Source organism: Selaginella moellendorffii, unplaced genomic scaffold (assembly GCF_000143415.4).
Source record: "Selaginella moellendorffii unplaced genomic scaffold, v1.0 SELMOscaffold_87, whole genome shotgun sequence".
NCBI lineage: Eukaryota > Viridiplantae > Streptophyta > Lycopodiopsida > Selaginellales > Selaginellaceae > Selaginella > Selaginella moellendorffii.
In genome coordinates, this window is record NW_003314348.1 from 803,004 (window position 1) to 818,352 (window position 15,349).

Here is a 15,349-nt window from a genome sequence, read left to right on the forward strand (position 1 = left end):
AATAGTAACTAAGATTTAGTATGATTTAGATAAGAATGTCAGACACATACTTGACGCTGCCATAGATCCTGATCCTGACGCCTTCCAGTGATAGATGCTTTAGTAAAGAATATACCTAGAATAGCAAAGTATATTTTAAAATATTCTTTAATTCGGAAGACCAGATACTGGCTTTTGATCCGCGAGAAGAGATCCAGAGTCACTCTTACTTCACTGCAGCATGATCGAAGTCCACAAAACCAAGTCGTCCTAGCTCTTGAGCGCCATACTATCGAAAGCTCTTCCCTTCTCCTTGACTGGCTTGGATGCAAGTATCATAAAGCTGATCCTATCGATGTCCCTGAGAGAAGTGCGTATTCATGGTAAGCTCCATAAGTTGGAATTGATATGTTGGTTGGCCAGGCTGCTAGAATATCAACGCCTGGAGCAGCGATATCGGGCTACAAACAATCGCTCATGTAAGTCATGGATGAAACAATGCTTTGCTTTCTAAGTCCACTCCACATCAAATCAATCCATCCCGAATGGAGGCCCGCAGCACTAAAATCTGCACCAGGTAGCTCATCAAACAATTGCCAAAGATATGCTCATCACCAATTCAATGTAGCAAGCACCAGGGATAACACAAATGCCACAATATCAAGACCAGAAACTATCCCATCCAATCCATTTGGCTTTGGCTCCAGCCCTAAAAGCAGTTGATCCAGGACTTATGTTTAATGGTTGAGAATTAAGTATATTCTTTATATCTAAAGCAAATCAAAAACTATAATTATATGTTTTGACAGTAAAAGTGATTATTATTTCCAGGTGTGAGTGCATGGAATATAGAAATAGAATACAGAAATATACATATTAATTAACCCAAAATCTCTAATTTATATATAAGAGTGAGTGGTTCAAATAGAAATATTTCAGTTGTTACATATGCATAATTTCTAAAGGATTGGCCCATTAAATATTTGTAAGTTCATGAGTTTAAACTTCCCAAACCTAATATTATTCAAATCTAAAAACTAAATATTTCAAAACCCTTAATCAACTTGATAAAAGGGTGCACTTTTATTTATAAGCCCTTTTATAAAATATAAAAATGGAAATATGGAAATGTGCATATTAAATAGCCTAAAGCCATTAGCTTATATATAGAAGTGAGTGGTTTAGATTGAAACTAATTTAACAGTTATCAAAATCCCACTATATTAATATTAATATACATCATTGTAACCATACCTTTAGACTTCACATATGGATATAGATTTAAATCTAAATCATCAAAATAAATATAACCATTATTTATTTTATATATTCTATTAGTATATGTTTAACTTTGCCAACTATACCATGAATCTTTTGTTATAAATTCTTCTTTTTCTCTAACTTAAAACTTAATAAAGTTAATTAAAATATCTTTAAGATCTTAGTAAGTTTTTAATTATATTAAAATTATCATTTAATGTTTCTCTCCAAATAATAGAATTTCCATATATATTACAGCTTTGTAGATCATTTATCATATCTCGTTTCTAATTAACTAAAAACATTATTTATATAAAAAATCAGATATATACATACTTGGTTTAAGTTGAATAAATTTCCTGGCAAGAATCTAATTTTAAATATTCATTTTAAATTATAAATAGTCAAATTTCTTTTTCTACGTTTCCAATGAAATCAAATCAAAATAAATAAATTAAATCTCTCTTAAATTTTAGAAAACCCTATATTCTAAGCATAATATTGAATTTTACACAAAAATGAATAAATTCTATATTTAGTTAAGACTTTATTCTTATAGATTCACTTCATCAACTTTATTTTCCATTTTTACCTTTAATGCATTCCTCCTCACTAGAAAACCTCTTAGTGTTCTTGTGGCCATAGTGGCTCCTTCTGTTGTTTGACTTCTTTATTCTTCCCAAGCTTCTGTATGCTTTGTTTTGCTAGAAATCTCCTAACAAATTAATTTGTATTTTCATTTTGGAAATCTCTTTAGAAATTGCTTTTTTATTTTTTGTTATGTGCTTGTATTATTCCAACATTGTTCCATTATTATTCCAACAATATTATATCAATTTTAATTCATCATTTTAAATGTGAAATGGATTTCTTTTAGGCCAATTAATTAATAAGTGATATTTGGCCAATTGCACTTTATAGGATTTTGACATTTTACTTTGCTAAAAAGCCTTTGCTGCTTTTGTACAATTCATCCCAATTGATCGACCCTATATAAGAAATAAAAATGGAAAGCCCTTTATAAGAAATAAGAATGGAAAGAGAATGAAGCAAATTAACTATGACATAGTAATGGTTACTCTTTTTATGGAAGCTTTGGCATTATACCTCCTTTTCAAATTTTCTTTTTTGCAGTTTAAAATCATTTAGGAACAGTATACTAATTAAGGTTCTTGAAGCTTTGTGGGCATATTCAACTTTGCCATAATTAAAACTAGGCAAATGAGAAGAGTAGGAAGCCCTCCAAAGGAGAGGCCTTTGAAAATAATTAAGAGAAACCATTGGGGTGGGGGGTTTATGTTAGAGTTGCTATCTTTGAACAAAAATTTGGACAAAAAGAAGTTGGTCATACATATCTGATTTACAAAAGATCATGATGTCCATAAGTGGTTCAACCCTAGTTTCTTAAATTTTAGACATTATAGCATGGTTTAGGCACTTATAAATATTTTATAAAATCATATTTTTTTGTCTTTTATATCTTATCAAAGTTTTACAATGAAATCAGTTCAATGGGAACTGAACAGCATATTGGCACTGGCCCATGCCCTAAAATTGGCTCCTGTTGGCTATGGTACTTGTCATGGCCTTAGCTGCATACTAGTGTTGGCCCTAGCCATGGCCATTGGTGCTGGCTGTAATGGCATAGGAGAAGTGAGAATTAATGGTAGAAACTATTATATATTCTTATATATTTCATTCAAATTTTGATTGTTGGTAATGACTCTAAAATGGAAAAAATATATAATGAAAAAAAGAAGAATTATTTTTTAGTTGATAAAGTGAAACGGTTTTGTAAAGTCAAACCCCAATTAATATACCTATTCCTATATCCCAAGAACTCATAATGGCTTTCAAAAAGGTCATAAGTTTACCTCTTAAAAAGAGTTTTATATCTAATTTATTTTAAAAATGAAAAAGGGGTATAATTATGTCCAGATATAAAACAACTTAAGAAAATTTACTATCTATAAACATTATGTTAGAAGCTAAAGAGCCGTTGACTCTAGTCCTACTCCCTCGCGGCCCGGCTTAAGAAGTTTCATATCTTCATCCAGTTGTCGTATTCAGACTTAGGGTTAGGGTAAAAGTGGCGGGAAAAAGCCCTAGGGTTTAAAGCCATAGCAATGGCTGGTGGAGCGAGAATCATCCATATTCAAGATGGCAATTGCTTTACTTCAACAGTATCATTCAAATGGCAAAATCATTCAAGGTAAGGTTGTTGTTTGCAAAAGTGGTGAAAAACCCTCTATTCCTGAGTCATGTGACAATTGTGAAATTGTCCAAGGCAGACTGGCAAGAGGTATGAGACAACACCACTCCCAGCTTCACACTCACTCGCTGCAGGTACCAAGGCACAGAGGGTGGTGCCCAGAAAGGGCAAACCACAGATGGGCATGGCTATAGTCAGAGTGTAACGGATGGCAATGGGGGGCATGCTGCCCAGGATGGGCAAGGTGTAAGGGATGGCAATGGCCAGGACGGCAATGGAAGTGAAGGCCAGGATGAGAACGGTGGCCAGAACAGTGGCCAAGATGAGGGTGGAGGCAGGAGTGAAGAGAGTGAAGAAATTGAAGAAGAAGAAGAAGAAGAGGATCATGGAGCTGGTGAGCTTGAAGTGGTAGTGGTGTTTCGGGACTTGCATTGTCGGCGTCCATGGTGATCCGCTTTAAGATCGAGAATGGTTGGGATGCAATGGAGATGAGCGTTGTACTCAAAGGCAGCTTTGAGACATCTGGGAGGTGTATCGCAAATGACGACCGAGTTGGTGTCCTTCATGACGACCTTTTGATGGAGTTTGGTGTCGGAGATTCTACTGCTACGGCAACACTGTTGGACACAATGGTGTTTCATGACACTCATGATAAATCTGTGACGAGTATATCCTCGACTGCGACAAGCAATGATCGCTTGCTAGGCATGCGAATGCAAGGTGGTTATTTGCGGCTAGGGGCATCTGGGGCTCTAGAAGGAAGAGCTGAGTTCAAGGCCTCCACTGTCTCGACAGAGGCTGCTGAATCAAGCTCCTCTATTAAACTGGCTGGTATTGCTAATACCACATTTAGCGTGCATGAGGTGTCCCAGAAGCTGAGTGGGAAAATGGCCTTTGTGGCGAATCACAAAAGGCTAGCTCTGTCAGCATGCGTTGGTATGCCATGGTCTGCCCTTACTACAACAAAGGTTGGAGAGTACTTTGACGAAGAACTTGGCATGGGATGGCCCGCTGAAGTCGGAGGAAAGGGAACATATATGCTCTGGGGAGGAGGCATATATCTTTATTCCTTTGGCATGGAGAGAAGTGTAGCTGAATGCTCCGATTCGATAGTCTCTGGAAAACAGAGATACAATGCTATCGTCATGGTTAATCATGATATCAAGTGGGATGGCGACTGAGCAGCATGTCAGGAAAGTTGTCTGTGCGTCTCTTTGGTTCTTACATTGAGGTTTTTTTAGGCAGGTGGTCGGCACTGAGCGAGAAAGCTGGCTCTTTTGGTGTTGGAGGCGACGACGAAGAGGGTGGTTGGAGAGAGTGAAAGATCACCTGAGAGAGATTTAGAGTGAGCTTTAGCTGCCCTTGAATTTCGGTTGTTTTGTAATGGCTCAAAGAACTTTTGTACCTTTCTTTGCAAACGCTTGAAACGCGTGTCGAGGACACACCTATACCAGAGAAAAGCTTTCGTCAAAGAAACATCTTGTCACACAGCTTTGACTGTCGGAAAGTCTCGACTTCTCCTTCCAGATAGCGTTGCCTCAAGAGGTTGAGCCCCTTGATGCCGCATACCCCAAACACTTCGAAGTCGGACTGTACGTGCTGGACCATCATCTCCCCCAGGCCCGCCGAGAGCATACGATCCTCTACTTCCTGTTCACTGGCTTCAGCGATCGCAATGAGAATGTCCATCGCACTGCTTCCCACAAAGTTCCGTGCAGTCTTTGAAGAAGGATCCAGCAGTTTAACCAGGCCACCGCACCGACGCCAAGACCTTCACCATGCTCGAGCTTGATCCCGCGAGAAGCATCCACAGTTGCGTCCACGAGAGCGACGCACAGCGTGCTACTCACCCGCGACCCGTGCCTGCCGAGGTGGCAGTACTCATCAGGGTGGCACGGCGTCGCTGATGTGGAAGGGCTTGCAGCCACGGCGGCATGACCGCCAAGGCCGTGGAGTTCTTCGTCTCGATGATCCACAACTACCAAATTGGCGACCACTGCTCTTGCATGGCGAATCTCCTCGGACGGAAGGATTCATTCGCAAGATGCCGTTTCAAGCTGCAGCGTCGGTGTGGATGACGCTGCTGGGAGCTTGTAGAACTCGAACGAAGGAGGCCAGTGATCAGGTATCCGATATCAACCCCGAGCACGCACAGAGTTATATAGTGCTTCTCCAATGTCTACGCAGAGAACTAAACAAGAACGAAGGAGTTGCTTAGCTCAGTGAGAAACTATAAGAAGTACCTGTCATGAGTTTTGATTACTGTGGAGCGTCATAGGCTCGTTTGCCCATTGCGGGCGTATGCACTGAGCAGATTCATCCAGAGGAGTGTTTCATCTTGAGGTCCCGAATCTGCCATACAATTGCATCGGAGAAAAGGGCAGGAATTTAAAGAGGAGGAACGAAGGTTAGGTTATCGTTCCGAAATGAGGCTTTTGGGGCAACGACCAGTGGATAGTCATGAACGAGCAGCGGAGATTGCTGTACAATCGCTCAACATACTCAAAGGCATGTCGGTCAAGGCGCCAGATCCTGGGCGGCTGGATGAGTGCCTCACATGTTTGGCGTTTAGTTCATGGCAAGGGATGTCGAAGCAGGAAATCTTGGGCACGCTGCTGCGTTTAGGGGTAACAGTCGATTACTTAGCTTCGAAGCACAGGGTTCTTCTGAGCAGGCTGACTGAAAGGCCAGTGGAGAAGCCGCTCCCCTCAGTCGATGATCACAAGCGACGCCGCAGCTTGCAGCAAGCTAAGCAGGAGAAGCAGCAGCTGCTGAGTTTCTACAAGCTGCTGGATGCATGGAAGCCCAGCCGCTGGAGCAGGAGTAGTCACCGCCTGAAGAAAGCCTACTCAAGCCTGATGGATGAGGCTAAGCCTCAGGCTGAGGCAGCCATGCGGAAGAAGTGCCGTGGCCTGCTGTTGGAGAGGAGCAGTGGCAATGACTTCTTCATCTTCAACAACCTGTTCATGAGCTGCTCGATGAGGGGATTCCAGATGCTGGCGATCCAACTGACAATGAATAGTCAGTACCTACATGCGCTCAAGAGAAAGGCGAGCAGTAGCAGCAGCAGCCTGGCCTTACTCCTCGAGTTCTTGTCGCGCTTCCTTGAGCTCATGTTGGGAGGAATCCTGTTACGGATGAGGGACCTGCGCCTCGTGTTCATACACTGGTGCGCCGTGTTGCTGGAGGAAGTGGAGGTTGCCGAGTCCAACATTTGCTGGAAGCACCTCATCGAGCTCTCCACCACGCTTCTCAGCGAGGACGAGGAGAAGCTGTTGCAGCTCCTCTGCAAAACCTGCCGCCCCACCAATCACCTCCTCCACGGCATGCGGGTTGCTAGGAAGAACACCAACGCGGAAATTAGATCACACGGCCCGAATATTGTGAATGTTTTGTATTAAATTTAACAATACATTGGATTATATTGAATTGTGTTACCAGGAGTCTGGATGATTTGTCTTTGGAGTAGTCACTTTAATAATAACCATCAATTGCATGGAAAATTCCTGACTCACATGGGTGTAATCTGCGCTCTAGTTCTTTGTATGGAAGAACATACGGAATTGGGCAACATCCTCCACAAACCTAATGACATTTTACCTGCAAAAATCCACCCAGCAGGTACTTTACATATGAATTAGGAAAGACTAACCTCACTAGTGTGGCAAGGGAATAGGGAATAGAAAACATTGGGTAGAATTTATTATAGGAGATGGCCATCTTGTAGATGCAGGAAGTGTTTTCTCCCGATGAGCACCTGCAGTGTGAGCTGTGTGATCTATCCTGGTTCTTGTAAAATAAAGCTACGTAGAAATGAATCAAATATAGAGCTGGAAGGCTGACATAGCTTCTGCCTCTTAGTAAAGAATATTCTATTAGAATATATATTATTGCTTAATTGATTGATCTTAAAAAATGCTAAGAATACTCTTATGTAATAAATTAAAATTGTGAGGTCCTAAGTGTATGGCTATGATGCTATATATTAATATTAAATTAGTTTCAAACTAGGTTTTTGGGTTTATTGATATACTTATTTCTATATTTAATTTCCATATTCCATGCATTCATATTATAGAGGTGATGGGTAATTTTGATTATCCTTGAGGAGTGCTTAGATTTGGGATTTTGGTTTAGATTTAAATTTTGCATTGTTTAAATCTCTTTTTCCTTATAATTTTTTAAATTTTTTCTCTTTTACTTCTTCCTTTTCATTCATCTTTATAGTAGAGTTACAATTTCTTCCTTTTTTAACTTTGGAGTAACAATTAGTGTAATTATTCGATGCTATGTGGTTGTAATTAAACAATCAAACTCAAATGATAGTACCATTCATGACATATGATATAATTTATTGCCAATCTTTGTGTCTAGTTGGAGTTCTTCTATAAGAATTCTAAAGATAATGTGTATCAGTAGTTCAATCAATTTACAGTGATTATCACATATCATTTTTTAGATGATGTTGGTGTTTATGTGAGTTTCCCATGTATTTTTAAGGGACAACATTGTAATGGTACAATAGTTTAAATGCAATCACTTATGCAGATTGGAATATTCTTCCAGATATTTTTAAATGCATATTTAGACATATCAATGATTGTGTTGATGCCTTTTAATAATTACATTATTTTAATTAAAAGCCATTTTAACTTAGTGATGCAATTTGGTGCTTGATTTTGAAGCTTTTTGTTTCATGCAAAGCCAAATATGTCAGAATGGATCAAATTAGGAATGTTATGGTGAATATTTTGTCAAAATTTTGTAAAACTTGTGTATGCACTTATTTTAGCCACTTTTGATAATATATGAGATGTTGCCTCTTCTACTTTTCGATATATGTCTTTTAACTCCATTTCACATGGGAGATGGTTTTGTTCTAATGGAGGTTCTAATGGATGTGGTTGTGGCCTTGATATCCACTATTAGGCATCTAATGAAGTTGATCATATTTATCAATGTTGGTATTTTCTAAATTGATAACTTGTATTTCTTAGGTGGAGTATTAGGTGTAACATATGTAATTTTCACTCTTTATCCTATGCTGATTTATCATTACCATAGAATAACCACAAAATAAAACTTAAACTCTTTATGTGCCACATGTTATATACTATATGTCTAAAGATAATGGAACATGTCTAAAGACAGTGGAACGAAATTTAAATTTTAAAACTTTAAGCCACTGAATGAAGGAATAGAGCTAAATTCTAAAACTTACACTTAAGGAGCGAATGAATTAGAGCACAAAACAACTCCTTAAACATTCAGCCCAAAGAACAAAGAAATAGAAACATAGAACGACATTGAAACAATTTTAAAGCTTTTAGCCTCCCAATGCCAAAATCAACACACAAAATCAAGCCAAATAAAGTATAATGTTATTTCAGCATACCAGTGAAAGATAAATGATAAATAGTTAATTATTTATTGATGGCAAACATATATGAATAAGAGTCAATAAGAATGATTTACTTTGGTATGCTTATGTTTTGCCAAAGAAGCCAAAGAGACCTTTGATAGCTTTGACGGCATTCTCATTGAATATAGGCTCGTCATACTTGTCAATCAACGCTTTAAATTCCGGTGATGCTCTCAAGCTTGCCAGATCTTCATCAGTTCTTATTTTCTGCAGGACATTTCTCTGTGTCAGAAAACTACCTGATTTTTCGTTTCTCACCTTATAATCCTCAAAACCAGCCTCCAGAGCCTCCCCCAGAGCTGAAAGTCCTGCTTCAACCTTGCCACAGAGAAACAGACCACTATTAGAGATCAATGAGAGCAACGAAAACATTTATCTGATGGTCACCTGGTCAAGTTTTGCATAGCAGCACGCTACATTGTAGCTGGCGATTGCTTCCTCAAGCCCCTCGGGCTTGGATCCAAGTACAGACTCGAATTTTGACAGTGCTTCTTGATAGGCTGATTTTCTGGATAGAAATATTCAAGTTAACAACGTCGTGATTCAAATCGGTCGTACGTACTTGTAGAGTTGAAGGCCCTCCCGAAGGTCCTCTTCTCTTTGCTTCTTGAGCTGCATTTTCCGCTTGTAGTTTTGGATCTGGAATTTGTTGTTAAGTTTCTAGATTCCGATGATGGGCAAAACTAAGAAATCTCACCTGGATTTCACGAAGCTGCTCACTGATGACATTCGCGTTTCTTTGCGCTGCGAGTTTCTCAGACGATACAGCCTGATCTTCTCTTTCTCCTTTCGAGATGAAAAAATCTCGGTAAGATACAGATGAGAAAAAACAAGTCATGACCAACCGTATTTTTTTTGCATCTTCATGAGAAGAGGTCCAATTCTTTGACGAACAGTGTACATTGTGCGTCCATACTCTGCCGCTGGCCAGATCTCATTCCCAAAGACAGCACTAGCATTACAAAGAAAAAGATGGTAAAAACAGAACCAAAACGATGGCATTACCTTGTCGCAAGAACTTTGTCCCCTGGCTGGAACATCTTTGTTTTCGCTGCACTCCCGCCAGGAGCAAGAGCATCGATGTATGTTCCACCATCGGTCCCTTTGTAGAATTTGATCCCATACGGCTTCTCAATCTCTACCTCATAGAATTCGTCGGGTTTGCTACCACTACTGCTACTTGTACTAGCGCTAGAATCCTTGGATTCCCCGGTGGTGACCGTCCCAATGCTAGATGAATCGGCACTATTGGCAGCTGCCAGGATCGATCCCGTGTTGCCGATTCTCTGCGGGAAGGTGAGCTTCCTCTCGAAATTCCTGGAGCTGGCTATGGTGCTGCCACCGCCGTGGCTGAAGAGGCAAATGCCACAAATGCTGCTGCCACTGGCGATCTTACCAGGAATCCCAGTGGCGCCACCGTGATTGAGGATGGCGCCGCCGCTCCACAGCGCTGCCCCGGCCGCCATCGCCGCTCGGAGGATGAAGAAGCGGGAGGAAATAAAGAATAAAAGAGCGCCATAGCTTAGTCCACGTGGCAAGCAATGTGCGCCACTGAAATTCCTTGCTTATTCTAGAATATACCTTACTGCGGCATATTCGATTTGGCATATTCGTTGTTTTGAATTTAAATTTTCCTATCGCGATTATCTGTTGTTACAAAACCCAGAAACAAAAGAAAAGAATGGCAGCGCTCTACGTCGATGTGTTGGGGCGATTGCCGGCAAGGATCAAAGAGATTTCCAGGCCCCGACTGAAAGCTTGGTTGAAGAGGAGCCGGCTCTGGAAGGTAGACACGAACGGGAACCACGAGAGAATGGCGACAGGGACGAAGATCACGGTTCCCATCCCAGCGTCGTAGAGACGAGCCAAAGAACGCATCGATTTCCACAGGCCCAAGAACTTGATGACCGGTCTCCAGGCAATAGCAATCTGGAAGAACTCACACAGGTATGATGGTGGAAAGAACTAAGACTTTCTTTACCGAGAGGATTCCCCATCCGGTTGGAAGGAGGGCCAAGGCGGAAGCAAAGATGTCTCCCACTGTAAGCGTCGACGCGATGATAGCGGCGATTAAGCCGCCGAGGAGAAGGATGAAAATCACGCCTTGCATTAGCCGGAGAAACAACTGGATGTTTGTTGCTGTCTTCTGGCTCAAGCTGAAAATCTGGAGAAGCAATGAATGGAAGAGTTCATCGTCAATACACTGTCAAGAAGCTGGAAGAACCTCACCTTGAACAAGAGTATGAATGCCGCAAATACCACCCAAGAGACGCCATAAGCCTGGAACAAGAGGAACAGACGGTAATATGATACAAAAAGATAGTGTAAGCTTACCGTCAAGGACGTGCTAGTTCCGGTAACATGGAGCTTATAGACGACACCGTACTGGAAAATGAAGAAACGCAAGCTGAGGATTGTTTCCAAGATCCTGGATCTGAACGTGCGAATGTGCTCCTGGTATGGTACACATGAATGGTTAGATTTGCGGAAAAGCGGCTTAAACAGTTTCTTACTTGCTCTTCATCCCACCATGCTTCCCAGCTCTCTTCTCCTTTCACTCCGACTCCACCTTTATACAAAAGCCAGTTCGTCCAGTCATCGAAGTCGTCCACAGTTCTGAAGTTAAGACGAAGACAGTGGAGTAATCAACCATAGAAAAATTACAGTTGTGCTTACTTTTGCCATTCGAAGCCGGACGGATTGAACAAGTAGGGAGCATACATCCACGAAATGGCCAGAAACCAACTGCTAAACGACAAGAGAAAGTAGCTGGTTCCACTTGAAACACCATAAGCCATGTATACAATCAAAAGCATAACGACTTCCAGGCTGGTCAAAGCAAGAATGAGTGCGTTTTCCACGATAAAATAATCAACGTACCCTTTTACAAAATGACTGCGAGAATAAAGCCGATAGTTTTCAGCGAATGGAATGTGCCGAACCACGAAACCTCTTCCGGTAGCCCGATACTTAACAAAAACAAAAGGACTTTTAGAGACGATAAACGTCAACGGAAACATTAACCTTGGCACCGCCATGCAGAATTGTTCTACCAAAATAATGACTTTTCGTTCCGAGAGAAAACGTAAAGAACACGGAGCACAGTTGCAATTGCATTGTGATAAAACTGATGATTGCCTGCGATCACGTAGAGATGAGCATCGAAGCTGTTTTAAAGAGCATTACCTTAAGCACCCCCTGTTCTAATACAAGCCCCATAATCATAGGTACTGCCGTAAGAACACCGATTTGGAAAAGAAATTGAGCATTCAGAGCACTCTCAAGGGCCGTGTTATCCAAAACGTCCGCTGTATTCCTCAAGCTCGCTTCGACACCAGATAAAGACTGCAAGAACTCCGAAAAGTTACAATTTGCACGAAACTTTTAAATGTTTTTGACGCACCAGATATATTTTTCCATATCTTGCTGCTGAGAGCCTGCTCGAGCTTGAAACATCCACAGTTGCGTCCACGAGAGCGACGCACAGCAGCTCCAGCATCCGGTGGAATATTGCCACCGCCTCTGCCGCGCAGCCGTGCCTGCCCGAGGTGGCGGTACTCATCAGGTGGCACGGCGTCGCTGATGTGAAAGCGCTTGCAGCCACGGCGGCATGACCGCCAAGGCCGTGGAGTTCTTCGTCCCGATGATCCACGGCTACCAAGTTGGCGACCACTGCTCTTTCATGGCGAATCTCCTCGGACGGAAGGATTCATTTGCAAGATGCCGTTTCAAGCTGCAGCATCGGTGTGGATGACGCTGCTGGGAGCTTGTAGAACTCGAACAAAGGAGGCCAGTGACCAGGTATCCGATATCAACCCCGAGCACGCACAGAGTTATATAGTGCTCTCCAATGTCTACGAAACAAGACCGTTCGCGAACGAGTTGCTTAGCTCAGTGAGAAACTATAAGAAGTACCTGTCATGAGTTTTGGTTACTGTGGAGCGTCATAGGCTCGTTTTGCATCTTCAAGATGCCCATTGCGGGCATATGCACTGAGCAGATTCATCCAGAGGAGTGTTTCATCTTGAAACGGATCTGATTGTCTTGAGGTCCCGAATCTAAAAGCATCGGAGAAAAGGGCAGGAATTTAGAGAGGAGGAACGAAGGTTAGGTTATCGTTCCGAAATGAGGCTTTTAGGGCAACGACCAGTGGATAGTCATGAACGAGCAGCGGAGATTGCTGTACAATCGCTCAACATACTCAAAGGCATGTCGGTCAAGGCGCCAGATCCTGGGCGGCTGGATGAGTGCCTCACATGTTTGGCGTTTAGTTCATGGCAAGGGATGTCGAAGCAGGAAATCTTGGGCACGCTGCTGCGTTTAGGGGTAACAGTCGATTACTTAGCTTCGAAGCACAGGGTTCTTCTGAGCAGGCTGACTGAAAGGCCAGTGGAGAAGCCGCTCCCCTCAGTCGATGATCACAAGCCACGCCGCAGCTTGCAGCAAGCTAAGCAGGAGAAGCAGCAGCTGCTGAGTTTCTACAAGCTGCTGGATGCATGGAAGCCCAGCCGCTGGAGCAGGAGTAGTCACCGCCTGAAGAAAGCCTACTCAAGCCTGATGGATGAGGCTAAGCCTCAGGCTGAGGCAGCCAGTGCCGTGGCCTGCTGTTGGAGAGGAGCAGTGGCAATGACTTCTTCATCTTCAACAACCTGTTCATGAGCTGCTCGATGAGGGGATTCCAGATGCTGGCGATCCAACTGACAATGAATAGTCAGTACCTAGATGCGCTCAAGAGAAAGGCGAGCAGTAGCAGCAGCAGCCTGGCCTTACTCCTCGGGTTCTTGTCGCGCTTCCTTGAGCTCATGTTGGGAGGAATCCTGCTACAGATGAGGGACCTGCGCCTCGTGTTCATACGAGGAAGTGGAGGTTGCCGAGTCCAACATTTGCTGGAAGCACCTCATCGAGCTCTCCACCACACTTCTCAGCGAGGACGAGGAGAAGCTGTTGCAGCTCCTCTGCAAAACCTGCCACCCCACCAATCACCTCCTCCAGGGCATGCGGGTTGCTAGGAAGAACACCAACGCAGAAATTAGATCACACGGCCCGAATATTGTGAATGTTTTGTATTAAATTTAACAATGCATTGGATTGTATTGAATTGTGTTACCAGGAGTCTGGATGATTTGTCTTTGGAGTAGTCACTTTAATAATAACCATCAATTGCATGGAAAATTCCTGACTCACATGGGTGTAATCTGCGCTCAATTGGGCAACATCCTCCACAAACCTAATGACATTTTACCTGCAAAAATCCACCCAGCAGGTACTTTACATATGAATTAGGAAAGACTAACCTCACTAATGTGGCAAGGGAATAGAACATTAGGTAGAATTTATTATAGGAGATGGCCATCTTGCAGATGTGAATGTTAATGGATTCTGTGGGTGGCATTATGTCACATGAAAATGGTTATGTCAAATGGTCAATGTCAATGAATGACAATAACATGGTGGAGTGATGGATTTTTGCTGTGCTGTTGGTTGTTTTTTTCTCCCACTAGTTTCCAAAAGGAAAATTATGGTGTGCAATTCGTAAAAGGGTAGAAATACAGTGGTTTATTTCACTCACAAAACATGTCTGGCTACTATTGGTCCATGAGTGTGGAAAAAACACAGGTATAGGATATTTCATGAATATCCATTCCTTATGGGGCTTCATGTCCATAGTGATGACCCATGCTATGTGCAGAATGGAGCCATTCATGGCCCCATAGACCCATTCATCCCATGCATTCAAGCAAATTGTTAATGTTGCAAACTAAATGTACAATTGACCAAATTGCATACCATACTAATTTATCTATGTTCTCACCTCTTGCTCTTGTTGTTCATGGTGAAAGAACTGAATTATCATTTCTGGCACACCTTCTTTTAACATAGTGTTCACAATAAGGATAGGTAAATTCTATTTAGCTCCATTGCAAAGATGTGGATATATACCATTTGGAGTCATGTCTCTAATGCATCCTATTGAGTTTATCTTTTGTTGCCATTGATTTGCAATCTATCTCTCTCAATGCTTTAATTTCGCATTATGATGCTTAGAAGATTTGCATATGACTCGAAAGTAAGTTGAACCTTATCCAACCAATTCCATGAATTGGTGGGGCTCATACTTGGAATGTGTAGTACACAAGGGTGTGTAGTGTTAATGTTTGGACTTGGAGTTTTCTCAAGAGCAACATGCTAAAGGAGATTTGAGAATTTGGAAGTTACAATTGCATATAGTAACATTCAAGTGAGAAGAGCAATAATAATAGACATTTTCAAAACTTAACTATTTCATATTTTGAAATTTGTAAAAAGGGTTTCAAGCACCGAAGAATTAAAGTTTTCAAGGATTGGAAAATTATATTTACTTTGGTAAGAGTAGATTTGTGACAATTTCCTATTTACTTTAACCCTGTTACAATGTTTGAGGTTTTTGGGTTTCCTCATGGCATGGCAAATTGAAGAGGAATCTATAACTTCTTTAA

The 15,349-nt window shown here is 41.7% G+C and overlaps 2 protein-coding genes across 2 annotated transcripts; both read right to left on the reverse strand.

The window, feature by feature from the left end:
- Positions 1-8,856: 8,856 nt before the first annotated feature.
- On the reverse strand, positions 8,857-10,373 carry LOC9636310 (protein MET1, chloroplastic). Its single transcript, XM_002988305.2, has 7 exons — positions 9,879-10,373; positions 9,719-9,825; positions 9,571-9,659; positions 9,436-9,512; positions 9,261-9,381; positions 9,132-9,191; positions 8,857-9,080 (listed from the first exon to the last, which is right to left on the reverse strand). Exons 1-7 carry the CDS (start codon positions 10,337-10,339, stop codon positions 8,937-8,939), a joined length of 1,059 nt encoding a protein of 352 aa, XP_002988351.1. The 5' UTR covers positions 10,340-10,373; the 3' UTR covers positions 8,857-8,936.
- Positions 10,374-10,438: 65 nt separating this feature from the next.
- On the reverse strand, positions 10,439-12,560 carry LOC112341619 (callose synthase 9-like). Its single transcript, XM_024662061.1, has 10 exons — positions 12,277-12,560; positions 12,060-12,218; positions 11,898-12,011; positions 11,754-11,842; positions 11,550-11,702; positions 11,387-11,489; positions 11,208-11,327; positions 11,103-11,153; positions 10,855-11,037; positions 10,439-10,802 (listed from the first exon to the last, which is right to left on the reverse strand). Exons 1-10 carry the CDS (start codon positions 12,433-12,435, stop codon positions 10,566-10,568), a joined length of 1,368 nt encoding a protein of 455 aa, XP_024517829.1. The 5' UTR covers positions 12,436-12,560; the 3' UTR covers positions 10,439-10,565.
- Between the last annotated feature and the right edge of the window lie 2,789 nt (positions 12,561-15,349).

Excerpts from the sequence above, each read along its gene's own strand:
- LOC9636310 (XM_002988305.2), bottom strand. The coding sequence starts at position 10,339 with ATGGCGGCCGGGGCAGCGCTGTGGAGCGGCGGCGCCATCCTCAATCAC. Across the intron at positions 9,660-9,718 it reads GAAGATGCAAAAAAAATACG|GAGAAAGAGAAGATCAGGCT; the intron begins GTTGGTCATGAC and ends TCATCTCGAAAG. Across the intron at positions 9,513-9,570 it reads AGCAGCTTCGTGAAATCCAG|ATCCAAAACTACAAGCGGAA; the intron begins GTGAGATTTCTT and ends AACAAATTCCAG.
- LOC112341619 (XM_024662061.1), bottom strand. The coding sequence starts at position 12,435 with ATGAGTACCGCCACCTCGGGCAGGCACGGCTGCGCGGCAGAGGCGGTG. Across the intron at positions 12,219-12,276 it reads GATATGGAAAAATATATCTG|TCTTTATCTGGTGTCGAAGC; the intron begins GTGCGTCAAAAA and ends GAGTTCTTGCAG. Across the intron at positions 11,703-11,753 it reads CGCAGTCATTTTGTAAAAGG|CCTGGAAGTCGTTATGCTTT; the intron begins GTACGTTGATTA and ends TGCTTTGACCAG.